The sequence below is a fragment of the Netta rufina genome (assembly GCF_964035555.1).
Source record: "Netta rufina genome assembly, chromosome: 10".
Lineage (NCBI taxonomy): Eukaryota > Metazoa > Chordata > Aves > Anseriformes > Anatidae > Netta > Netta rufina.
This window is the reverse complement of record NC_140133.1, coordinates 5,893,399-5,920,669: the sequence shown is the minus strand read 5'-3', so window position 1 is coordinate 5,920,669 and position 27,271 is coordinate 5,893,399. Positions and strand designations below refer to the sequence as shown.

At 38.0% G+C, this 27,271-nt stretch overlaps 1 protein-coding gene across 3 annotated transcripts; it reads right to left on the bottom strand.

Annotated features, from left to right (window-relative positions):
• Nucleotides 1-484: 484 nt before the first annotated feature.
• On the bottom strand, nt 485-26,602 carry TAMM41 (TAM41 mitochondrial translocator assembly and maintenance homolog). 3 transcript variants are annotated; one of them, XM_084292599.1, is made up of 9 exons: nt 26,426-26,602; nt 25,137-25,316; nt 22,818-22,910; nt 17,450-17,600; nt 15,293-15,438; nt 12,911-13,076; nt 10,936-10,998; nt 2,967-3,064; nt 485-1,360 (listed from the first exon to the last, which is right to left on the bottom strand). In XM_084292599.1, exons 1-8 carry the CDS (start codon nt 26,561-26,563, stop codon nt 2,988-2,990), a joined length of 1,014 nt encoding a protein of 337 aa, XP_084148725.1. In that variant the 5' UTR covers nt 26,564-26,602; the 3' UTR covers nt 485-1,360; nt 2,967-2,987. The 3 variants fall into 3 exon arrangements, with proteins under 3 accessions (XP_084148725.1, XP_084148724.1, XP_084148726.1); XM_084292598.1 differs by lacking the exon at nt 485-1,360 and having other exon boundaries at nt 1,872-3,064; XM_084292600.1 differs by lacking the exons at nt 485-1,360; nt 2,967-3,064 and adding an exon at nt 6,389-6,498.
• Between the last annotated feature and the right edge of the window lie 669 nt (nt 26,603-27,271).

The following is a 27,271-nucleotide window of genomic DNA, read 5'->3' as shown; positions in this document are numbered from 1 at the left end:
ACTTGATGAAATCGTACCATTACAGAAGGAAGGAACAAGCACATTAAAGGTAAAAGCATCTAGTTTTGTCACTGACAGCTTTTGAATTTGGTCATATTGCTTATTCGTTCTGTGGTCCAGCTTCCGCTTTACTTGTGTGCTACAGATGCTCCTTTGTTTTTTCTTTCACTTTGTACATTTCTGTACTGCAGCTAGGAAAGCTCGGGTCCTTGATGGAATGAGAATTACAAAAACGCAATAGTTACATTTGCGGTTACAGACAAAGAGGAGATAAATGAGACAGAATTTTGAACGCCGTTTTAGTTTTTAGCCATCGTTATCTGATCAGGTATCCAGTACATGGAATAATTTTCTAACAATCCAGCATGCAGCAACAAGCATTTTTTAAAAACAAAATCTTTTTTTTTTTTTTTTTTTAAACTTTCTATATTTATTTTCCAAAAGTTGACAACAAGAACAGAATTCACATACAGAAAAACATACATTTCACTAAAAAGTTCTCATGGAGTTTGTCAAAAACAAATCCTTTTTAGAGACTAAGCAGGAGCTGACACATTACATGCTGTCAATTTCAGTTTTCAATTTATTTATTTTTTTGTATCCTAAGACTTCCAGTAGATTATGTCCCCCCACCCAGCTCCTCCTCAAAATAAATAAATAGAATTGGTCTTTTGTCCATGCTCCTGTCCATATGCAACTTACTCCACAGAGCACTTCATTTGGGACAAAAAATAAAAGTCATTACCTCATTAGATGTCTCTATTCAGAAGTTCTGACAGCATTGCACTTCTTACTTGGTAGCTACTTCATTCAAAAAAGCCTTGACTCCCTCCTAAATTCTCTCTCATGCTGTTCCTCTGTCCAAAAGCGTTGTATCTGTCAGGGTGTGTTTCTAACACTGGGATCAGTACTCTCTGTTCTTAGGAATTTTCCACTGAACATACACCTAAGTCAGTCAATATCTGATTTCAGGTTTCCTTTTACTAGAGCTGAAATGTATGAAAACATATGACTATTTCACATCGTCCCTGCATGTGAATTTAATTTTAAGGTGGATATGGTATATTTTGAATAAAACATTTCTAGATGGTCCAAAAGGAAACCTCATCGTGCAAACAAAAAAAATCTAGCCAAAACCCAAGGTTAATTTAATATAGGCAGTGGCTTAAATTCCAAAGATCCATTTCATGTTTTTTTTTTTTTTTTTTTTTTTTTCCTCTCTCTCTCTCTCTCTCTCTCTCTCAAATCTAGCACTTTGGCTTCTTACTAACAAGAACATAGAATTCTAGTACCAGGTATACATTTTCTAGTTTAAGTCACTTCTTCTGCAGAACGGAGCAGCATCAGGACAGTCGGACTCCTAATATCAGAAAATGGACATGTGAGGGGATTTGTCTAACAAATTCTAGATCCACTAACAAGCAGTGAAATGTTACAGATTGGTCTATGACTTTAGAAAGTTACTATTTATTTTCTTGGAAAAGAATACTGATATTAAAGTCAGACAAATTTATTTCCTGACTATATTCAACTTTTGCCATTTTAAAATAATCGATATTTAAAAGTTCCCCTGTGATTGAAGTAAGCCTTAGTGAGTCACATTAAATAAAATATTGTATTTTTTTTTCCTATCTTCTTCCTTAAATTTATGCTTTGAACTGATCCCTGGAAACTGCAGCCAATTTCATTCCAATAACGTTTTTTAAAGTGAGATCATTAAATCAAAGTGTAGCTTGAGAAATGGCCCTATGGACCACATGATACACAAGAAAAAGCACATGATAGTCAGGAAAGATATTTCCATTTTTAACCCCACTTTTTTTTTGTGTTTGTTTTGTTTTTGTTAAATTGTTGATACTTTCACAAGTGAAATGAAATGTTCTCTCAGGTTCCATTAAGCAAAACATCTAAAATTAGCAAATCCACCTGAGCCAGTGCCAAAAGCATTCTACTTACAACAGATGCTCCGATTTATTTCATCACACATGAATACTGTCATAAATTTCCATTCTTTAATGGCATCATGTAACATATTATGGGATAGTCCAACTTCTTTAGCATAGTTTGTTTAATTAAGCAAGGGTGAACAAGTTTTATCTTCATAGACATTATATTCAGAAAAAAATATAAATGAGTCAAACACTTTTGTTTCTAAAATTCTAGTTCTTAAAGCACTTGGATAAAATCTTCTGCCTAACAATCCATGTCATAAATCTGTACAAGTAGATATGAATGCCAATCACAGTATGACTTTCCTTCCAACTGTGACACCTTGGACAACATTTAGCTAAGACTTAGGCAGTTGTCATTTGAGTTTCACAAAAGGAACATAAAAATTTTACAAAATGAACTGATACCTGACAAGTTCCTCATTTCAAACACACTTTCCCAGACTGAAAATATTTTTTGATTCAGAATGTGTCAGATTTGAGAAAAATTTACTTGTCATGAAGTCTAACCTGCAGATGCACCCACTTAGCATCTTCAGAAGAATTCTAACGATGAACTTGCAAGTGGAGAAATAAATAACATATTTCAAGAGAATAGTTTAATATCTAATTAAAATTCTATGGACTCTCCAGTTCTGCAAGTCTCTGAGAAAACTAAAATTGGGGAAGAGAATATTTTGAAAGAGCCTTGGGGGTATTTTCAAAAATAAAGCTATCATTACATAGAAAATAAGTGACTTTGGTCTTTAATTCATACATACAATAGATTGTTTAAATTCAAGGTTCCTGAAAATTCTTTGAAAATCTGATTTACATGTACAGAAAAACTAATTTCAGTATTTACATAATTCTTTTGCCCTATTTCCATCACACCTTCCCCAGTAACAAAAATTTCTATGGCAGTAGTAAAAACGGACACGGAATTATTAGAACTGACTTCTTAAATGCACTTTCACCTTCTTAAGTAGGCAAAGCAACACCAGAAAAATATTTGGAGAAAAAGTACCATTTATTTACCCACACACAGTGTGTCAAGACTCAAGATGTCTTCTTTAACCATCCCTTTGTCATTTTATACAATTTCTTTATGCTGTAAGTCACAGATTTTTTTGCTCCTAGAAGAAAAAAACAAAACACAATTACGAGAAATCATCAAAATTTTGGAAGACCAACTCAAATAATAGATTGCTTCTACATGAAGTAAAATCTTTTCCTGGAAGAATGACAATAACCTAATATGTCATGTAGACATGCAATAACCTTGTCACAGTCATAACACAGTAAATAATGACACAAAACCACTTTAAATGGTATCAAAGCAAGCAAAAGAGAACAGGATCATTCTGAAGACCTGACAACACTGCACACAAACATGTACAGAGAACAGCAAAGGCACAGCATCTGTAGGAATGCATGATGCAACTCCTAACTAGTAGCGATGGAAACTTGTAACATCTATCACTGTTCTTAAAATGCTACATATACAAAGGCTTTTACACCATTTGTGCCTGCTGCAGATGCTCCCCAAACCAACACACTGTCCTTTTCAAGCCCTCCCTAATCCATTATTGGCATGCCCAGCTGCGTAGGAACATAGTCTGGCCTGGCAACGGACCCCAGCAACCTGGTAGCCTGTATTATACAGCAGGACACACAGCCAGAACTATTTAGAGGACTCCAGGCCGTTATGCATTCAGGTTAATGAGCAGGCCACATCTGTATGAGGAATTTAGTCACTGAAGCAAGTCCTCTACAGAGGCTGAAGCCCACCAGGTCATGCAGATTGGCTGCGCATGTTTGGGTAAAGTTTTACTGGAGGGACAATGGGGAAGAAAGAGAGCAAGAGAGACCAGAATATAGCCAGGACAAAAGAAGAGTTTGCTCAAGCAAGACAAGCAAACTACACACAACTTGTAGACAAGTTTTATGCTTCCAAATCCCAACTTCTTCTAAGCAGATTTTAGTTAGCCTTGCCTGATGCTGTGCTCCAAGCTTAAGAGGCACCTGGTTGCCTTGTTGTAAAGTTGTGAAGTGTAACCACACCGCAGCAATTTCAAAGCATCACACTGATGCCCATTTTGATTTAACATAATCTAACACTGCACACCACCAGAAGTTTCCCCAAGGCAGTTTCAACCCCTAAGGAGAAATAGACCCACAGCATTGCTATTAAAAAGCTTGCAAATTAGAAGCAAAAAAGAGTATCATTTTTTCATAGGAAACATGCCGCTGACTCTTAGGGTAGAAATCTATTCTGGTTTCAACAAGTTGTGAAGTACATTATAACCTCCTTGTGTATTTTGTTATTGCCTCATCCGAACTAATGGCAGCTACCATTTCATAACTGAGGGAACAAGTGCGTCTGCAAGAGATCAAAACTCCTCAACTTGCACAACGAAATGACATCTGTGTCCTTAGGTAAAAAGAAGTAACACTGAAATGATGATGGGTATGGAGAACCAGGTTAATAAGGCATGTACCGTACCAGGTGAAGCCTGGTAAAATGAAAGAAGCAAAAATAACACTGAGATGATGACAGATGCCACGATTTGGCAACACTGCCGGTGTCAGAAGTACACTGTGGACACCGGTATGAATACCTTCTCACGGGGACGTTATCTAGAATAATTTTGCTTCAGAGTTACTTGCCTAGTGCTGGCTTATAATAAACCTCGTGTTAAGCTGGAGTAGCTGTGATATGCTGGCATCATCCCACAGCAGCCCACAAGTAGAGCACTGTGGCACCGCACCCTGCCATTACACCAGGCCTACAATGCAGGCAGGCATTTCTCCGTTTTCACAAGGATACAGAAGGATTTTGCAGCAGCCATTGCCTCCAAGCTTTTACAAGTTTTAGACAGACAGGATTGAGGATGACTCCCACATAATTTGTAAAGCACATCCTTAGTTAGACAGATCCTGAATTTCTATCAGACATGAGCCTTCTCCTACAGACCTACTGTAAACAACAACAGCAAAAAAAAAAAAAAAAAAAAAAGACAACATTTTACTGGGTTTAGTCATCCGGTATTTGAAAAATTAAGATGTTGTTCATCTTGGCATTTCAGCAGGGTTCTGAGCTCCTAGCCAGTGGAGCTTTCCTCCTTCCAGCTTTTGCCATTTTTTTTAAATTAAAAATACCCTCCAAAAATCCCCACCACCACACAGTGACTTTCCGGATTACTACCAAGTGTAAACACTTAAAAATTCAAAACTGAAAATGGAAGTTTTTCATGCTGCTCTTTGGTCTCGATGCTTATACGCACAGATGGAAAGCCTATTCCCAGTACACTCTACTTACTAGTTTTTCTTATGTTTATTAAGCAGCACACAGGTTACCTGAAAGGACTGACTAAAGCCCACAGAAGCAGTGTAGCAAAAATCCCACAGTATGACACACCAGAACACAAGGAAAGATCTTCTGGAACAAATTAGACTCAAGTTTAGCTATCGCATTGCACTTTTGAAGGAAAAATTGATATGACAATGTTTGAATTTAAAGAGACCTTAGAAAATAAACCAAATAAAGATAAACAGTCTTAAGTGAAAGATGCTTTCATTATTAGTAGTCTAGAGTCACAAAAATCAAATAAGCATGCAGTAATGTGGAAAAGCACATGCTATACTTATGAACAACTGTTTAAAAAACCTTTCATAACAAATCATAACATATATGTTGTATTTAATCATTTGTACCCGTGTATCTAGTTTATCTAGTTGCAATTTAAATAAACTCAACTTTAGCTTTTGCAAGGCATCCTTCATAGATATATTTTCAACTTACAGAATCATGTGCATCCCATATGTAAGGTTAAACTTTCCTATATTTAATAGTCTTTTTTTTGTTTTTGTTTTTTAACTAAAAGCAAGCACACTAATGAAGTCACGATGTTATCCTTTTGCAGCATCTCAAATAACAAGTCAATAATCGTGTAAGTTCCAGAGCACCTCTCACATCTGCATTCAAATTACATGCAGTATACAAATTCCAGCCGCAGAACAAGGCCAGACCGAGCTTAGGCATAGCACATAAATGAAGTAAATGGTTCTCATCTCAAAAGTTAAAACTATGTAACTGCATAGCTTTGACAGTTACTGTCCAATCTCCTAGGTACTGTACTTCCAGGATACAGCCCCTCGAATACTGCAGTTGCAGTGCCAGAATCGAGGTTCTGCCATTCCAATGAAGTCAGTGTACCTGTGGAAGCACAATATATATAGCATGTGGCAAAGCAACAGTAACACAGCTGCTACAGCCCTGCACGACTGTAATTAACTGTGCTGGCGCTGCAGCCTGCGAGTCAGCTTGTTCCATCAGCTTGCCAACCTACTCTGCCTCTTGCAGCAGCTCGACATTAAGAGATTTTTCTCCATATTTTCCCCCTGCAGGGAGAACTCTGTCGAACTCCACCCACTACAGCCTTGAACCTAGCATCTTATGTAATAAGATGCTTACATTTCTGCCCCAGCACATCATGCTACAAAGCAAAATACAGGTTTATACATACAGCTGGTTTCTTAAAGCAGCCCTCAGGGTGATGAGTCACATCTGTAGTAAAAGTTAATGGTTGTAATTATGGCTCAGTCTCAGAATCCAAAGCAGTTGGACCACATGAAAATGTCTTTCTACTTTAGCTATGAATCTATGGCTTGGTGGTTCCAACTCCCCTTTAGATTTTTCCACTATATGATAGAGAACAAAGACCCAATGCACATGGAATCAAGACCACAAAACTTCAGTGTAAACATCAGCTGTATCTGTTTTTGCTTAAAAGTCCCATGTTCCTTTCATTAGAAATGTTAGTAATTTGGCTATAATATAGCACTATCTTACAGGTCCCCCAAAGTTTCCCTCTAGATATATCTGGATGCAGTATTCTTTATTTTCTTCACTGCTGAAGAGCTGTCATGCTATACAGTGGATGCAAATATTTATATATTGTTAGTATATCATGCACAGACGTGCAAATGTTTTACACATTTACAGTGAATTACAGTTTAATGCAGTATTTGTTTTGTTCAGGCAGCTGAAGAAGAGAGAAGTTACTACAAATCTACGGAGTATTTTATATAATGCTGCTCCTTATAATTTAAAGAAAATATTTCCATGAAGACACAGTATCCTAACATCCCAACTGTAAGGAAACAAATGTTATTCAGAGCAGCTAAAAGCGTTTGTGTTAAAAGATGAACAATCGCTTCAACTGATGATACATTCCTAATATTTTGGTTTTTAGACACTTTCAAGGCTTACAGTGTTCCTTTAGTAAGATATAACGAAATTTAAGCTAAAGTATCAACATCTCCTTCACAGCAAAACAGAAGAACTTCAGAGTCAGTTCCCAAAGACCATGCAGACTCTGGGTATGTGGGAAAATAAATCAAACGATTGTGCCATCTCTAATGGGAAACAGAGAGGCATGCTTACCACAGACTCAAAAAAAGAAATGTACAGGCACACTTTCAAAAACTAAATAGGGCATTTAACAACAAACAAAAACATAGAGCCTGAGCTCAACTCTAAAACCAAATGGGCAGAGAAAGATGAAAAAAGTTCTCCTAAATGGGTTGAAATTCTTTATTTTGCCTGTGCTCTTTGCCAACAACATTAATACACAGCATGCCATCTCAGTAACAACTATTCCCAATTTAACATTTAATTTAGGCACATGCTTTACATTGGACTACTATGTTACAGACCAGAAATCAAGCATATTTTTCTTATGTTTTTAAGAGAAAAGAATCAGTTAAGGAGACAATTTTGTGTCCCTCTAAACATTTAAAAAAAAAAAATGATAGCCGCAGATTGAAAATTAATTCGTTCACATGTATACACACAGGACAAAAGTACTTATATAGTTACCAGGAACAGAAAGAAGAAAATAGGCAGAACTTATTTAATGGAAAAAACTGATTTCACAATCAATTTTTCACAATTTTCACAAAACAAATAGTTCTCAGGGGCACAGAACATTAGAGGAGATTTGGTCAAAGAATGAAGAAATGCAGCACCCCTAGAGATCAAATTTAATAGCTGAACACCTTCCTATGATACACACTTCTTCCATGAGTCAAAGAAATACTTTCTGCATAGAATCCACGCTGTTTTGTCTGCGTATAGTGTGCACCTACATGAGTGGTAGCTGATAAAAGCCCCAACAAAGGGCAAAGCAACGTGAAGAGCATTAACGCCTGCCCCCTAGCGACACGTGTTTCAAATTAAGAAACCGCGACTGAGAGATCTTCATTTGAAGATACAGCAAGACTTCAGATAAGCTCGATCAGGAAAGTCTGAAGAGAAATATTTAAAAAAAAAAAAAAAAAAAAAAAAACACACCCAAAAAGCTTCTACCTCTAGGCTAACTAAGCCCAAACAAATGAAAACCTGAATTCCTGGGGAAAAAATCACTGAAGATCATAAAAACCCTCAACATGAAAAAGTGACATCAGAAACTTGGTCAGTTACATTTCATTTCTTCATTAACATGCACTAGAATTTAGGGCTTTATTTACATAACTACTGCTTCTGTCCATCTTCAGTATATGCAACTGACAATGTTCTGGTAAGGCCACCCTGCAGGCTGCACGCATTACAGACGCTTCTGATTGATGCTAAACAGGGGATCAGGACACCCCAACTCCAGCCAGGCTGGTCTGCACAGCAGTGCTCAGGAAGGCTACCTCTACATTCATTAAACAATGTTCAGGAGCTAGGAAATGCCAGAACTGGGCTTTTTTTCAAATCTAACTCATCTCCCTCAGCACGTAGTCTTTGCGTAACCTGAAGAGATCAATCCTGAATTCAGTTCCTAACAGATTCAGCCAGGTTCTGGCAGAACTGCATTAATACAGTTAAAACAAACAAAATCATGCTAAGAGTAAAAAAATGAAGCTCCACCAAACCTCTCTCAAATTTGTCTTGTGTTCAAAGCAAAGGATCAAGCTTTGCTTGACCTGAATCAAACTGCAAAGATGCATTGGCAGAAAATACACGTTTGTTATTTACATTTATTCTATGTAACTAGCTGGTTAGAAGACAACTAAATTTTATTCTGAAGCAAAAAAAAAAAAAGAAAGCCACTACATAAAGGAAAAAGCAGTTAAGACGAAAGTGAAGAGGAGGCATTTCAGGTGCACAAAACAGAAAATATGGTAAAAAGTGACAAATCCTGTTAAAAACATGCATTAGGACCCCCCAGAAGTCCTAGTAATAATACAGGCTGCAAGCGATTTACTGAATGACACATAAAAGGAGCTAACAGTTCCCAGAGGTGATTTTCTATCACGATTTAGACAGATGGAGAGCATAAACAATTTGACAAATCTTAACCACTTTTATTCACATTCCTGCAGTTACATATAAGCAGCTCTGCTCCATGGCTCAGCCAGGCTGCTGGCTTTCACAAGCACTGAATTCACACACGGTGACACCTCTTCACACCCCTCCCCTCCAATTATTTTGCTCTACAAAATCTATTCTCTATGGATTCAGAAACAGACTGGTTACAAGCTGATATTTCTAAAAGCCTCATGTTGCAACACAAGTCTTAACCATTAGCAGGTAATTTTGGCAACAAATCCTAAAAATAATGCTTCACTTATTTAGTTGGAAAACTTGCATTAGGAAGTCATATATGTGGTACATCTAGCTCACACAACAAAAGTTTGCTTTTACAAATTGAGGTATGTCCTTCTGCTCCTCCAAGTACAAAGCTGGGCAATAATTTTGTTATACTTCTTTCCCATAATAGAACTGGACTATTAACAGATTCATAAGAAGTACAACTGTTCCTGCTTACTTTACCCAGCAAACCACTAATGGTCCTGAACACTGCAACTTGTGCTTCTTACAAGGAGATATCAGTGCAACCAACTTTGGAAGCGAACAGCAACTGCAGAAATCTGGATAAAGATCACTTAGTAAGAATGTATAAAAGCTGCTTTTAAAACTAGTAACGACATTGCTTGTATATAATTGCTTCGTGGAAAATATAGCATAGGTATGAATGAGGTCAGACTAGAATATGAGCAACTTCATGCAAGCCTCAAGATTTTTTTATTTTGCAGGAATTAAAATGAGATCATGAGTTTGTCTGTTTTTAAGGTAATGAAGACTCAGGTTCTAAGCCTTTCTTTTGAATTGAGGTGCAGTTCATTCAGCTTCTTAAATGTAAAAAACAGAGCATCTTAAAACTAGATTTATTCCAGAACTCAGAAAGACAGGATGAAGCTTCAGCTATGTAATTGGCAGTAACTTTTGTTCAGTTAGGAGGGTTTTGGTAGCTGAAAAACATCCCTCATTTTCCCGTGCTTCTACAAAGCAAGTCCTTTTTTGCCTTCTACATCTTCTCTGACACTGACTTTTAACACTCGACTCTCCTTCTAAAGTAATTCCTTCTGAACTATGAGAGTTACAGTAATATCCAATACTCACAAAGTATGTATGTTTAGTTTGGAGTACAGAGGGTATCTGAACACACACGTCTTCTGAACTCGGACAGAAACTTCAGATCCTGTCAAACTCTTCTCACTGTACACTCAACCCCTATTTTATAATGAGCTAACCTGACAGTCTACATAACATCAGTACAATGTATTTATCATTTAGGGATCCAACCACATGTAGGTCAGAGGGAATTATGATTATTTTTTTTTAAATAAAAGAAGAGCAGAAGCAGTGCACATCAGATAAATACAAAAGGAAAGTGAAGTCAAAGATTTTTGTTGTTTTGGTTTGTCCTTTTTTATTATTTTTTATTGTTATTGAAGTCATGTAGACTCCAATTCTTTTTGACATTTTACAATTTCTCAATAGTTACTGAAAGCAGAAATATCTATTTCTTATTTCCATAAACTTCCAATATTGTCATTAGGCACCCAAAAAGTTTATTCTTTAAACTCTCAAGCAAGGCAATCTTGGGGCCCTAAAAATTTTACTTTGTAAAATCAGAAAGCCTACATGGATAGAAGCCACACACATACTTACCAGCTGTTAGTATGGTTTTAGCACTTTGCACTATACTAGAAGATCTCACAATTCCTGAAATGCCTGCAGATAGAAAAGCATACAGATGTTATCCATCTCAGAAGTTCTGTGTATGATGCAATTCATTCATCTAGCATTCACACTATTTCTCTAAAATGATCAGTCAAAGGATTCATAATTATGTTCCAGAGTTATGTTCCATCTAAGCACTGTCTAGATCAGAACAAATTATACTCATTGTTTACGTCAGTATGAATTGGGATTTTGCACTTCTCTTGTCAAGTAGATATGTTTATATTGTACAGCATCTGACTAGCTTTTTAAACGATCGACTTTTAGAGACAACACTCGTTTACCACTTCACACTGCAGCATGTTCAGTTTCCATTCTACAGAGGTCTTTAGGTGTAAATGGAATAGCGTATAAAATGATACTTGCAAGAAAATAAAAGCTTTAAGAATTTATATTTGCGCTAATGCATAAAAGCCTACTGATATGTGCAGAACAAAAGTACTGTACATTATTAAATACTTAAAAATGAAGGAAGGTAGCAGTCCCAGAGTTAATCTTCCAAACTAAAAGTTATTTTTCTGCATTAACCAGAACATAGAGTACAGTATTATTTCTAAAACCTTCTTTCAAAGGCACTTCTGTAAAGAGCAAAACCTAAGGATACCCATGAACAAGTAAGAGGAATACAATATTCCACATGCATAAATTTTATTTATTTATTTTTGGGATGGGGGAACAAGTCGTGCTGAGCTAGTAAAACATCTAGGGAAAATGTAATTCAACTTGAGTACTCAGCTTAGTCTGGTAAGATTACCAAATGGTTTTCTCTGCTCTTTATCCAAATGCTTGAATGAGAAAATTCCTTTGGCAACAAAACTGAAAGAGAGGTTTTGATTTGTCCTTCTGAGAGTATAAACTGCTTGGCTGGAGAAGACTGGATCTATCAAACGTTTTGACATTTAAGTGTTGCATTCCTGTCCACAAACCATAGTATCAGCCATGCCTGTAATATCCACATAAGTACAACTAGCAGAATAAGTAGCTCAGGGCGGACAACAGAGTTGTAAAACTCACAGCCTGCTCCCAGACTCGGCTATTATCACACTACTGTTGCAGTACATCCCCAGTAGCACAAGAGCTGACAGACTGACATAAAAGAAGCTGGACATCCTAGATGGCCAGGTGCAATGCGTCCTAGACTGTCAATGGAGAAGAGAGCTGAGACTCTTTCTCCTCCCACCCCCCCACCCCAAAAGAGAAATCAGTGCAAGAGCTCCCTCTGCAGTTGGCTCCTGTCTTGCGGCTCTCAGGCATCCACACATCGATGCTCAAAGAACTTGCAAAATCGCTGCCTGGATCTAAGATGTATCAAAGTACAAAGGACTGTTCAAGTACTAAACATTTTCATTTATCTGCAGAATAACAGAACAGTTATGTCTGCAGAATAAGCTTTAACTTGCTTGTACAACAACCTTGTCTCAGAGAAGCTACCTGTGATGATGAGAAGCACCTCAATCTTTTTCCTCAAAGCTTCAGTTCTCTGCCAGAGCACCAGATATCTGGACAAACTATTAATTGCAAAGGGTAATGCCAGCAAGCTAGAAAATACAGCACCACATTGTATGACTGGGAGAATATACAGCTTAATATTTAAATAAAGTTATGCCAGCCAATGAAATCCTGAAGCATCCCGCAGTTAGATAGTCTAAGTAGGTCAGAGACTATTTCTTTCAAGATACAAAATAGAACTCTTAGCATTTCTACTGATATAGAAAGGTATTTTCCATTATTTCAGGGACCTTGTTTGCAATCAAACAGTAGAATACGCTTTTAAAAACTTATTACAAGATTAACTTCTTATTGTCTTATTCCTTCTGGCTAAATCATCCTTCTGAATTAGAAGAACATATACCATAAATCTTTATATCTATCATGTCTTAAAGGGGATTACAGACAGGCCTACCTTGATGCACCACTAATCCACAATCAGGGTCATGGGCAACTTGCAGTAAAATTTCTTCCACATCTCTGTTTTTTCCAGGAGGGTCTACCAGAGAAGTTATCTTTTGTTGCAGATTCTTTGGCAAAGCCATGAGTTGTGTGAATTGACCTTCTGGGCTTTTATCAATCTGAACGTTATTAAAAAATAAGACAGTAAAAACAAAAATTCAGCATTAACAAAGTAATTTCTATTCAAAAAAATCATGAAAGTCTTCTGGCTATCTTTGGCCTGTGATAAATACCTCAGAGAACTCTATCAATTTCACATGTAAGTTATTGACAATGCTAATGAAAACTCTCCATGTGCTGGCAAACGCAGTGTCCCAGTTCTAAACTGGAAGAATAACTCAATGGAAAGACGTTAACTTCCATCCAAGGGAAGCCTAAAGTATAAACAGAATCTTACTGCCCCTGCAAGAAACTTCTCATTGAAACTGTACCATTTCTGCTCTATCCAATTTCCTCTGGAACATAAGAACATGAAAATGAGAGAAAATGTTCCCAAAAGACCACTTAGCTCTGTTTCTTCTGCTGAATATAATCAAACCAAACACACACACACAGTTTACTTTGAAAAACATTTTCTCTTCTTTAAACACAAACCACATCTGGTTTGAGTAATTTGAAGGAAACATTCATTTCACATTTTCCAATCTAAATCAGAAATTGAGTGACCCTGTTTTGAATACAATGATACCAACATGCAGGCCTGTACACGTTGATACAAAACGTAAGCACAAATATTGAAAAATGTTTAACGGGAAAGGGCTCTCCAAAATGGGGGGAAAACATTAAGAGTCTGAGTACTCCCACACATCTTTTTACACATTTCTTGGAGGCATCGGTCAGGAGTTTAGTTGTCCTGTACTCCCTCTAGTCAATTGGAAGAAAATGATATCCAGATGAATCACCCACTGACTACAGAGGGAGTCAACAATGCACAGGCTTTTAACATTATGTGGGAGGAATCCATGCCTGAAACAGAACTATAAGAACTAGTGTCTGACTTCAATTGTTTCTAAGGAATCTTCTAAAAAAGATTTTTCTCTGTAATTCTGAAGATGTGTCCTTGGAGAGGGTGGTTTCTATTCTCTGTTAAGCAGCATTCCAGATAGAAGTTATCCATTTCAGTCTGGGGAATAATGGCAAATAACCACCACAAAACATGAAGAATAAACTATACAACAGTATATACTCAATACAACAGTAAAAGGATGGCATTTCATCCACAGCCTCAATGACTAGTACAGAATTCCAAACAGATGTATTATCTAACAATATATTTCTAGTATGATACCAGATTTTGTTCCAAGGTAATGTAACAGGGAATAGTATTCTAACTAGTCATTTTCTTGGAGGAAGCAGCATTAGTTCTTTTCAAAATTCATTTAAATATTTCTGTTAAAGCATTCAAAAGTACATTGTTAAGAAAACATGGAGACAGCTGCAGCATAATATAGATTTGCCTTTGCAGTACTCCAAAGAGCTGCAGTAGAAATGTTTACTATACTCAAACTTGCTTGTATCCCTAACAGCTTCCTTCAGTTTCTAACAGACACATCCTAAAAGGAGGCATTAGTGAGATGCTTACCAAGTTGACCCTGAGGACAGAGAACTCATGTCCATGAGACAACTCATGTTATTTGTAACTTAATGTTGAAATGCATATCACAGCTGAATATTAGCACAAAGATGTGCATACTACAAGAAAAAAATTACAAACAGCCCCCCCCCAACCCTAATTGCCATGTTTCACTTATACCTTAAGCCACAAGGATGGAATTCAAGGCAGTGGTCATTCTGGACACCTGTTTTCTGACTATTAGGAAGAGATTTTTTTTTGAGTATGGGTATTTAAAGATAATGCCAGAATTTCAGTTGGTTTTATTCAACTGATATTCATAACTAGCACAAGAGGGTCTTCTTTTTTTTTTTAAATACACTTTTTGACTGCAGAAAGTTGCACCTCTAAGTTACAGCCTAATCTTTTTAACACAAACCATGTGTTTATTCATCACTTCCTAGACTGCTGTCTCCATATGGTAATCATTAGACCACACATTTTCAACTGCTCTTCTCTTGTTCCCTTGCTAGTGCTCTAGTCCTGTGGCTATGCTCATAGAAAACGAACAGTAGTTACTACATATGCAGAGACTGGTATTCACAACAAGTTTCCCAATTGCAGAATTAACTCAACAATAGACACATAATAGCAGGTATAGTGACTACAACTGCGTGCCTTACTGTGGCATAATTCTCGCCTTCTGTCAATGTGATAAAGCATTCCCCCCCACCCCCTTTTTTTTTTTTTTTTTTTTATAATGTTTTTAAGAAAACCACTTGCCTCTAGCCTTCCCAGATGGTGCTTATACACCACTTGAGGGCAGTCCTGCAATATGTTACTGTATAGCTTCTGAAAATAGGGAACATTAGGTTTCACAATGTTCTGTACTTTCGATCTGTCTTCTCCTATGATCATTCTGAAATCACCTAGTCAAGAAAAGAAAACCAGTTAATTCATTAGGGCAAAACTGAAAACCCAAATAAAGAAAATACAACAGAAATGAACACAGTACAAAGCTGTCATCTAAAACTATTCTTCAATTCTGTCAGTGCCTACCTAATCGATAAGATTTGTCTTCTCACAGTCAAAAAATACCATCCAAATAACTTCAAGCACAGAAAAGAAACTTCAGAACGGTGATGTGGCCTCTGATATGCTATAACATCAACCCATGCATCCACATTTGCACTTACATAATAAAAAATTCCAACTTCCAAGTTTAGCCTCCAAAGCAGCAGAAACACAATTACATCCTTTCCAATCGTTCATCAATTTCAATGGGTTACTAAACAGTATTAGCGTAACCAGCCCCAACACTTGGTATCCAAAACCAAATAACCTTCATTTTTCCAATTCTGAAAGAAAATAATCTGCACTATCTTTGCACTTCAAGGGCAACACTTGAAATACAGCTAGTAGCAGCTATGGTCAGATTACAATGTCCCTTTTTCTCTTAGACAACTGCTTTGTTAGATTGGAAAAGCAACTTTCAACACCACTGCTACTCTACTCACCTTTACACTTCCTTTTAAGATATACTTTGTGACATGTTCTAGTAAGAAGTTCCAATGTCAGTGAAAAGACAACCTATATTACTGTTTACCTACCTCTGCTATGTATTACACCCTGGTAGCATCTAAAATTACGAACTAGGAGTTAGAAGCTCAGTGCTGTCCAAAATCATGAATCAATTCATTGTCACACTTCCCACCGTTAGGAGATAAATGTTGTTGCAAGGTGGCAACTTGCTAGCATTACTTAATTTCAATTTATGCCAACCAGCAAAACTAATAAAAACTTCCCAGAGTATTTCCAGACACTGTCTCACCGCTTTCAAAATGCAACAAAAAAAATTATTTCCCAAATTAAAGCATGAACAACTCTTTTCAGCAGTTATGTACTGCAAGGAGACTGATTAGAGTAACTCAAAAACCAGTGTTGTCTACTAGAATCCTGCCTGAAAAGTTTAAGACTTAGCAAAAAGGCAGCAGAATAAAATATCTATAAACATGTCATTGACAGCTCTTTCCTTGAGCATGCCTGCCTGGGAGTGTTATTGCTTTAGCTGTATTCACCCAGCAGAATCAATTTCAACATCTCATAGCATGCTAACCGATCTGCCAATTTTCTGGTTAATAGCATTGTTTCAAAGGATACCCATAAAATATCTTGGTCACTGGTGCCCACTAAGAATCTAATGACATTCCTGGACAGGTTTCAGGTGAGGCAGGTAGCAAACACACGGGCTGTGCAACCCTTCACCATCACTCAAAGAGATAATGGTTCAGAAAAAAAATGCTATGGAAAATCTGAGCAAATTGCAATCTAAACCAAACAGAGAAATACTACGTAAAGAATAGTAACACTCCTCAGTGGAACTAACCTGCAGTTTATAAATGCAGTGTATGTTTTGGGTTGTTTGTTTGTTTGTTAAAAAGGAATGCAAGGCCAAGCTTGCATTTCTATATGAGCAAAGGAAGTGGTGTGTAAAATGCAATTCCAAGCAAACTTGTTCCTAATTATTTCAATAAAGACGTCAATGTTTTAAGAGTAATACTTAATTTTCATAGTTTTATTTTAATGATAATTTTAAAACCACAATTAATTGTATGAAAGACTCATTTGGAACAAGGGGTTTGGTTTGTTTTTATATATCACTTCATTTCACCACAACCAATCATCCATACCTAGGTGCTTGTAAATCAAGAACAGTTTTGCTTACGTACCTCTACCTATCCCTCAATGAATACACACAGCCTTTCCAAAATGTTATGTACCCAGCAGTAAAATATAGCTAGTGGAGCATGCAAAAGTGTAGGTCCAAACCAAAAGAACATCTGATTTACTACGTATCAGACTACTTGCACACCGTACATGTGGTACAATAGCTCCAACTACAGCTTTTCTCCTCAGAGACTTTAGACACCATATACTAACCAGAATAGGAGAGTCCTGCAATCTGCATATAGAGGTCTTCTTCAGAGAAACTTTCTGGTAACATGAGAAAGGCTGCTGTGACTGCACTCTTCAGATTGCTAACAAGCGCAGCCTGCAGCTTGCCATTCTCATTCTGTGTCAGTATTTTCACCTGAAAAAATCAGAGTAATTGGAAGCAAGACTTCAGGAAAGTGCTACTGAAGACGGAGCTAGAAATGTTACTCAACCCAACATGAAAAATAATAAATTTGAATTAGATCCTATTATTATTGTACAGAAAAGACCTAAGTGTCATCTTCTGTTTACATAGTGGGATAGGGGAACTCTTTCTAGGATCTAATAGTCTGCTACAAAAGGCTGTTTTTACAAACATATTCAGAACTGTTGTAAGCAACAGCCATCAACTATTCTCTGAAGAGCTATTCACCTTTTTCATGCTCATGAATTTAGGATTAATCAAAACAGTAAGTTTAAACGAATAAAAAATATTTCACATGGTATTATGCAATAGGAAAAAAGACCACTGTCACACTGAAAGAGAGTGGTATACCAGAAAAACAGCAAAGTTTTCCTATTCACCTTCCCTATACCTTTTTTTCCAATAGAGGACTCCTTGCTGGCGCTCTACCATATGGTTGAAGCAGCTTCTTAGACATTAGCTCTCCTCCTAGGAGAAGTAGGGTTTTATTTTGCACTTTGTATGAGGAGAACGTCACTGCAATGGGAACTTCACATACATGTGAATGGATCACTGAAGTTGGATGATTCCAAATGCCACAAAGACAAGTTTATCTTCAGGAAACATTCAAACTGTTCAAGACCAACTACAGAATCCAGTAATCTAGGATATGGAAATATACTGTAATAAGAAGCAGATCTTCAGTCAGAAGTCAGCATAGAAAAATATTACTATAGAACATTAGACAGATAAAGTCAGCCCAATTTATAAGGTGACTGACTGTGCCCTTTCAAAACTGACTCCTCCAAGAGTATCTTCCTGTTGTAAGTTTCTTTCATTTTTAAGGATTCAGGTTGGGCAATACTGTCTTTCTTATAAAGGGCAGCTTATTAATATTTGTTTACTCTAGAATATATGAAAATGCAAATCCACCAGCAGTTATGAACAAACGTACCCAATTTGTTTTTTCTCCCCCAGAAGCCCACATGCAAATGATTTGCAATAAAACTTGAAGTTCTGCCCCCAAAATATAACCTGAAAAGGCTAAGGTATCATTTCAAGTAAATATTTTCTTTTGGTGTAAATATTAACAGATTAAGAAAATGAATCCAGATTCAATACGAAAAGAAGAAAAATTAAGAATCTGATATAGCTGCCACACAAAATTCTTCTTATTGAATGGACATCAACAAGGCAATGCCTGGGATGGCTGATAGTATGTTCAGAACTTTATTTCTCCCTGTGGCAAAGTTTTTGAAAGTGTAAAACTAGAACAGTATCTCACTTTGCTGTGGTGGTGAATTCAACAGTATAGAGGTTGCTCACCTCAAGCTTTCTGAACTAATGCATGGTTTTGCCTAACATTAAGTCTATACAGCAGTCTGGAATTGGTCCAGGGTGTTTTTTTTTTAATTGCTTTGTATTTCCTAGCGTTAAAATGAAGGACAATGATAAAACACACTAAACTACTGTAAATTCATCTCCTGGGAAGCCTTGAATAAATTTGATTTCCTTGAGAAACAGGGAAGTTTACTGAATGCATACTGACTTTTTCAAATACGATCCAATAAACAATAGCATCTGGTCACGAGGACAAACTAATATTTAAAATCTCCAACTAATTCACTTATATCCACTTTCATAGATCGTTGCTACAACAAAGCAATAAAGACAGGCAGAAAAGCAAAGCCTGTGGTGCTAGTCCTCCTTGTGGAAGGCCACAGGCTGGCTTTAGTGAAAAGAGTAATCTCCTTCGCTAAAAATACTCCTTAACATACATCAGATTTTTGTTTTTTTCTCTACGGGAAGCACTATGCAAGGCTTCAATATTTAAAAGCATAAAGCACTGCCACAGCGATACTCTTTAGGAACAAAATTCAAACAGACCAGAGAGCTAGAAAACACAGGAAAATAGAGTGCAATTGTTGGGGGTAAATTTGTAAAAAGCCCACAGTTAAGGAAAACTGTTTCACGATACAGAGAAATTAAGATCAGAACTATTCACACCACATGAGAGGAAGAGAGTCCCATTTATTCTGGTTTTACACTATACATGAAATTCACTTATCTAACACTACAAGTAAGACTTTTAAATTATTAAATATTTTCAGTGAGGGATATATTCAGTTTTATAGATAAGCATTATTCCCACTTCACCAACGCAACAGCTTTAAGAAAGAAGTGTTCTATTTTCTCTGCTAGGAAATTCATACCTAAGAAACTGTGAGCATTTGCACGGAAAGATACACACAAACAAAATACAAGAAGAAAATCTCATCATAGAATGAGAGGTTTCAAGAATGCTATTCCAATTTGCCAGTTAGCTACACCTACACTCTGCTAAACATCACAGTAAGAGGATTTTTCCATTGTTTTTCGAAGAATGTTTAAAGTATTTGGACAATGGGGAAATTCTGCAAACTACTGCTCTGTTACTCCTTTGTGGGAATTTTTGCAACACAAAAAACCTAAATTTCCCAACACCCCTTTAAGTAGTACAAAGTACTTCTATATACTATTCATACGCTGCCCTCACCTCACTTCAATTTATTAAACACTTCTCTTAATGGCTTTGGAAGGATAACAGTAAAATACAGCTCCTTTATCACTAACACTATGGTTAACAAAAATTCAGTAGCACTTCAGGTGTTTTTAAAAATCTTCCTCTGAAAACACAGTTCTGTTTCACTTGTCCTTGTTTGTTTTACTTTTTAGTTACATCAGCATTTTTTTCAGGGAACCTGTCAGTTATGAAGAAATTACAACTAAGTTTATTCAAATTTTCAATACAGTTAAACAGGAATTTAGTATACCAGAGTTTTAAATTTAATTTAGCATGAAAAGCCAACAAACTTTTAACACAAACAAAGAAGCCTGGGAAAAAAAAAAGTAGCATTTCTAAATGGCAACTCCATCTATTCAGCCAAACATTCTGCAAAGATTACTTGGTCAAGGCAATCAGCCTACAACAGAAACAAAACCTCCAGTAAAAATGACACTAAGATTCCTAAGGCAGAGAATGTTTCATCTCATGTACTAGAATAGCTTGGCTAGCTTTTACTCACAGAGCGACAGATTTGTAATGGAACACCAGAAAGGCACCGAGCTCTTTCTCGTCTACATGACTGAGAAGAAAATTCCCAAACTGTAAAACGAAATTATTCTGGCCTCAGTCAACTGTGTCCAGAACTAGGCACAAATGGCATGTAAGAGATTATAGCAAATACAAAAACAAACCCAACCCGATCTCCTCTCCAAAAGAGGCTTATTGTACATTTTTAAGGAGGAAGAAAATCTTTCTACCACTATCACTTACAGCATGTTTATCAAAACAATCAAATCAGATGCAAAAACAGGAAGAGCAGATGTTTGAAACCTGTAAAAACAAATTTAAATACATTTTGGGGAATGTCTGCAAACACACTGTAACATTGTAAAATCCTAGATAGTGATATTACAGACCCTACAGGAAGAGACAGTTTAAACACCCACCACATAATCTTTCAGTCAATTTCTATTTTAAATCCTACAGCCTTTATCCAGTGCAAATTCCTATGAGCTTTATGAAAATAACTTGTACCGATTCCTTATTTTATCTATTAAGCGCATATGCATGAAGATATATCTGTCTCTTGTTAGCAACCAAGCAAAATACCAAATTATACTTATTGTGCGAGTATGTACTCCTACTGAATTTAATCAGAAGACATAAAGCCCATTTTATATGTACTGAGAAACCCCAAAATAAATCAAAGCCGCAGCAAGTGTAGTTACGCTGAAAATAAACAATCAGTATTCATAGTTGAAGTGAAACTCCTTCAGTTAATTTTCCTCAATGCGTTTAATTTTATTCTTTATAAATGTAACAGCTGTTCAATGTGTTTAGTTTTATTCCATATAAAGACAGCAGCTGTTCTAATCTGCACAATGCCACAATAAGTCACTGGAGATGAGGAAAAGTCAGTTGCGCTCTGACAACCTATTTAAAGTTGCATCCTAAGTTATTCATTAAGAGCATAATTAACTTCTGCTCTATGACTTGCAGAGAGTTGTGTCACCTCCTATTTCCCATTCCTCCCCCCCCCAGGAAAATTTAACTTGGCACTGCTGCCATCTGCTGAAAGCACACTGAATCAGACACCTTTGGCAAAGAAAACAATGTTCTTTATGTGTTTCAGTTAACTGTAGATATTTAACAAGAGAATGATCTAGACGGTAGCTGCAGAGCAAAGCAGCTTTCATCTTTAAAGGCTTCTATTATTTAACTCAACTTTAAGTTTCCAGGTGACACTAACTTGGGAGGAGCTCCTGACTACATTGAGGATAGTGATACCTTGCAGAGAGATCCTGACAAATTAGAGCTGGGCAATCACTCTTGGGGCACCACAGTAAAAGAAATGGTAATAAAAGAAAGCAGTATTCGGTGTCCAAAGGAGGGCAGCAAAGATGGTGAAGGCTCTAGAGGGAGTCTTTTCATGACAGGAGCAGAGCAGGCTGAGGGGGGGCCTCATGGCTGCAGCTCCCTCACAAGGGGAGCAGAGGGGCAGGCGCTGAGCTCTGCTCTCTGGGGACAGCGACAGGACCCGAGAGAACAGCGTGGAGCTGGGACAGGGAAAGGTTTTGCACCCAGAGGGTGGTCAGGCACTGGCACAGGCTCTGCAGGGCAGCAGTCATAGCCCCAAGCCTGCTAGAGTTCAAGCCGTGTTTGGACAACGCTCTCAGACACAGGGTCTAATTTTGGGGTGGTCCTGTGCAGAGCCAGGAGTCGGACTCGATGATCCTCGTGGTCCCTTCCAAATCAGGATATTCTATGATTCTATGAAATGCATTAAATTTTGGTGACTCCTGTTATTTTTTATTTAAGTGTAAATTAATGTTAAATGTAATATTTAAATTTTTAAGGCACTCTGAGTTAGCATAATCCAGTTCCTTAAGATTTACTACAGGCAGAAAACTATTGTTAATATACCTAACTTCATTTTTTTCCACGTAACACAGAATATTAGTAAGGTCTATATTTCACTTTCTTTCTGAGAGATTATCCATCTAGTAGGACTAGACCCCTAAATCAGGGCAGACAATCCCTTCAGTACTGACTCATAGATCACGAACAGTTGAAGTTAAAACTACAAGTGGTAATTTTGCATCCCTGTAATTTCCTGCATTTCAAGAGACATAACTAATAGTTACCGGCTTTTGTAGGCGTCCAGCAACATAGAGGGTTTTCCAGTGAAGTAAATCATCAATCAGGGCATCAGTGCTAATTACACCATATTTTATCATCTGGAGAAAAAAAGGAAAATAAATGTTTTTGAACAATCATATCGCTGCACTGTTTTCATTACAGGAAATTTACTATTTTCTGTAACTGCCTTTAATTCTAAGGAACATACACCTCCAATACAATATTGCACACATAAAATTAAAAACATTTTACTGACTACATCTTGTTTCTTAATCAGCTTTTGCTCCCAAGTATTTGAAAATTATTCTCTAATACACCTTTACCATAAAAGCATCTCTTTGATAACACTTAGAGAACTGCTCTTAGATAATAGCATCATACAAAGAAGAGCCACTTAAGTGACGTAGCTCCATAGTAAGCTTGGTTTGAGGCTTTTTGTATTTTTTTGGTTAAAAAAAAATAAAAAAAGACAGGATAATTGGAAGAAAGCAAGAACACAATACAAGAAGAAGGAGCAATGCAACTACTTACTAGAAAAAAAAAAGTCAAATAGCAACACTGATAGCCTAAAACAAGATAAAGGAGTTCCAAAAGCAAACTAGATTTTTTAAGTAAAATAAGTTGTAAAGAAAACCAATGCATGGACATCTACCAAAACACAGGCAGTATAAAAAAAAAAAAAAAAAGTCACATTTGCATGCAGTCTTCCGGAAAAAAAAAAAAAAAAAAAAGTGTAATGGAAGACACAAAGGACCCTCTAAAATCCTTTCTGGAAAGGAAGTTCCAATAAAACCATTCCCGGATTAATTCCTGAAGGAAAATGTTCTTCAAATCCCAAAGTAACCTAGTCTAGATAGAGACTGACCTGAAGAAATTTGAACATTAAAATGAATCTGTTCTTTAAAAGATTTAAGTTACACTTAGTTTTACACCAGCAAAACTATGCAGTAGTTAGAATACTCCACAGTATCTCTCAAGAGATATAATGGAAAAAAAAAAGATATGAAGAATTGAAGGATTTCCTATGAAAATATGAAAAATAATGAAGAATTTGTCAGCAATTTGAAATAAATTATAAAGACATTTATTGATACTGTAACTGGGGGAAGGGAAGAAGTATCAGGAAGCTTTTATTATTATTCTTAGAAACTCTTTGATGCTAGAAAACAATTTGTGATTTTTTAGTTGACATTATGGAAGAAGTAAGATGAACTCTTAACAGTTACCAGTTTGTACATCCTGAGTTTCCAAAGATTATCACCAAAGCAAGGCAGCCAAGTCCAGAAATTCTGGATAACAAAGGACCACAGACTGTGATATAACTAGTTATTAGATAGGCAAATAAAGAACCAGGAAGAACCAAATTGCATCACAAAGGTAACTGATCCCTAAAATAAAATCCAATACCCCTTTTGATGTAAAGAGAACAAAGTTTAAACTCCAAATTCTTGCCTCATTCAGATACCTAAACAAAATTGCAAGTATATAGTAATTTTTTTAAACTAGCTCTCCAGCCTCATATGAGGAGTTCTGACATGTACCCAACATTACTGCAATTTCGTGCTCTGACAAACTTCAGTTTGTACAAACGGCATTTTTCCCACAACTGTCCTTCATGTAACTTCCAATTTTCTTAACAGAACTTGCTTCTGTTACGTCCACTTTGTTACCACATGGCAAAAATTACTCCAAATCAGTACCAATAAACACAGATACACACCTCCTTCCCCTGCCTCCTTTCTGCACTCCTCTTTCCAAACACAGTCTACACATAATTGTGGTGTAGGCCTTGCTGGACAAGTACTACTTGCCTGGAATGATTAACTACACCCAAACATCACAGGTAAAGATGTTTGCCATTAAACAACACAGATGTCAATTACAGCTTGCTATGTTAAACACCTGTGGTTTTTGTTTATTTGTTTGTTTTATGTCAAACAAACAGAAAGGATCTAGTTTGCTATTACTATGTGGTCAACTGCTGAATTGAAGGTTGTGTCGTCATCTCCCCCCCCAACACAAAGCAGTGATATACTACTATATGGCCACTGGCAAAACTGCAAGTGATAAGGAATGTAAATTCAGGTTCTGAAGTGCTTTAGTTGTGAATTTCAAACATTACCCATGTTTGTAAAGTGCTAGAACAGCTGCTTTTTAATTAGTATGATATTTGTGAAACAGTTTGAGACCTAAATATTGAAAATATCACCAATTAAGCATCAATTGCAGTCTATCAGATGTGCTTCCTGCACAGAAATCTGCTTTAAGCTAATCATTTCAATATTTCATGCACAAACATTTAACTTATTAAAACTCATACTTACCCTACCATTACATGGCACTAAAGTGTTGTAGTAAATCCCTGCTCCATAGCTCTGTATATTACTTATCTGTTTTGGCCCAAAAACTTTTAGGAAGGAATAATGACTCTTGTTCTTTAATAAGTTCATCATATGCCAGGTCACAGAATCATCAACTGCAAACACAAAGTCCAGCATATTGTTCTGTGGATACAGAAAAAAAGTACTGGTTTTCAGATCAGGAAGGAAACAACGTTAATCACATTAATCCAATACCTGCATAATAAGCTAGCTACCAGCTAATAATGGTCACTTAATTAAAAACAAGATCGAACACACAAGGCTTAACATTGGACATAACTTGAAGGTTACAATGGAGCTGTATGTTTTTCAGGTCACTCTACCAGTGATGGTCCAAAATTTTCCTTGCCCTCCCAGTTACACCGCCAACCTTCAGCCTTCTGTAACACCGGCAATGCACGACAAGGTCTCAGTAGCACTACTTCCCAGCTCTACTAATAGCTGAAACTGCTAATGAAGAGTACTTTTGCTAATACACAAGGCCACAAACTGGGAGAAGAGGGCAGATAAGTCAAGAAACTGCACTTCTACTGTACTCGCTTTTATCAACAAAGCAATCCACAGGCTAAAGACTTGTAACATTCAGTGCTGTGCTGCTCTCCCAAAGAACACTGTCCACACATTCCTTTGCACAGAGGAGCTGCAAAATCACCACTCATCCCTACCATAAACCAATATTTTGAGTAATAGTGCTTCAAAATCCTTAGGCTTTGGAAGTAAGAAACACTTAAAGCCACAATTGTGGAGCATGCTTAACAGGCCAGTGTGAATGCACAACGCAGCCCAGAAGCTGCTTTAAGAAGTCAAATGCAGGCACGGGGAGATCCCAAGCTGTTCCTAAGTGGCTTGGCCCCCAAACGTGGGCACCCAGAAGCCCCGGGTAACAACACGCTTCGCCACAGGTACACGCATCCTGTGGACAGCACGAACGAGCCTGAGCGCTTCCTTAAAACCAAAACGTAAAAGCTAAAAAAATGCAAAGCTGAGTTGTGAAGCAGGGTTCCCAGGTACGAGATAAAAGGGCAACTGAACACCTAACTGCCCTCGAGGACTGTCAGCCACAGGCCCACGGCTCCCTGCGGCCCCCGACGCCCCCTGCCCACCAGCTCCCGGTGGCTGCGGGCCGGCTCCGCTCCCCGCCTCTCCCCGTGCTCGAGCCGCAGCGGCCCCAGCAGCACCCGGCCGCCCCCGGGGAGGTTACGAGCGGCGTGGAGGGGGGGAGCCGCGCTCACCTCGCTGTGCCCGGCCGAGGGCCCCGCCTGCCGAAAGACGCCGGAGCCGTAGGCGAAGGCCAGGCTGAGCTCCTGGGGGAAGTGCGCCAGGACCCGCCGGAATTTCACCCCCGAGCTCGACAGCACCGGCAGCGCCATGGCGGCCACCTCGGCCGCCTTCCCCCGCCCGCCGGCTGAGGCGGCGGCGGCGGCGCAGGGAGGAGAGGCCGCGCCGGGAAGGGGCAGCGGCGCCGTCACGCAGCGCCCTCTGCCGCCCGGCGCCGCCGCCATCCCGCTCAAACCCGGTTTAGTGCCCCGGAGCCCCGGGACGGCACCCACGGAGGTGCCAGGGGGCCCCGCGGCGGCCTCCGGTGCTTTGGGGCTGAGCCCCCCTCAGCGCCGCCCCGGCCCTGCCTGCGGGCGGGAAGGGAGCGAGCGGCCCCTGGGTGCCTGCCCCGCCGCTGACAGGGTGTCGCAGCCCCCACACGATGGGCTTTTAGTTCCCCCCCCCCCATTTTGTTTCAACTGCTGTTATTTTTTTTATCTATCTATTTATTTATGGTTGGTTGGTTGGTTGGTTTTGTTCAGTAATCGCAATTTTGTGCCCCTTCTTTGGTTGTTTTCCTTTTCCCCTTGTCCTTTTTTTTCGTGTTTCCCGCTGATTCAAGGCTTCCCTCAGGAATTCTTGTCAGCTTTATGCTCCTTCACACTTCTCCCATGCTGTGAAAACAGAAAGCCCACGACGTTTAATCATCACATTTGTGCTCACGACTGTCTCACACTCTCCTTGTGTATGAAGTACTCTGCCGAGCCTGTCAGCTTTAATTTTCAAGTCCTATATAATAAATGTAGCTCAGTATTAAATAC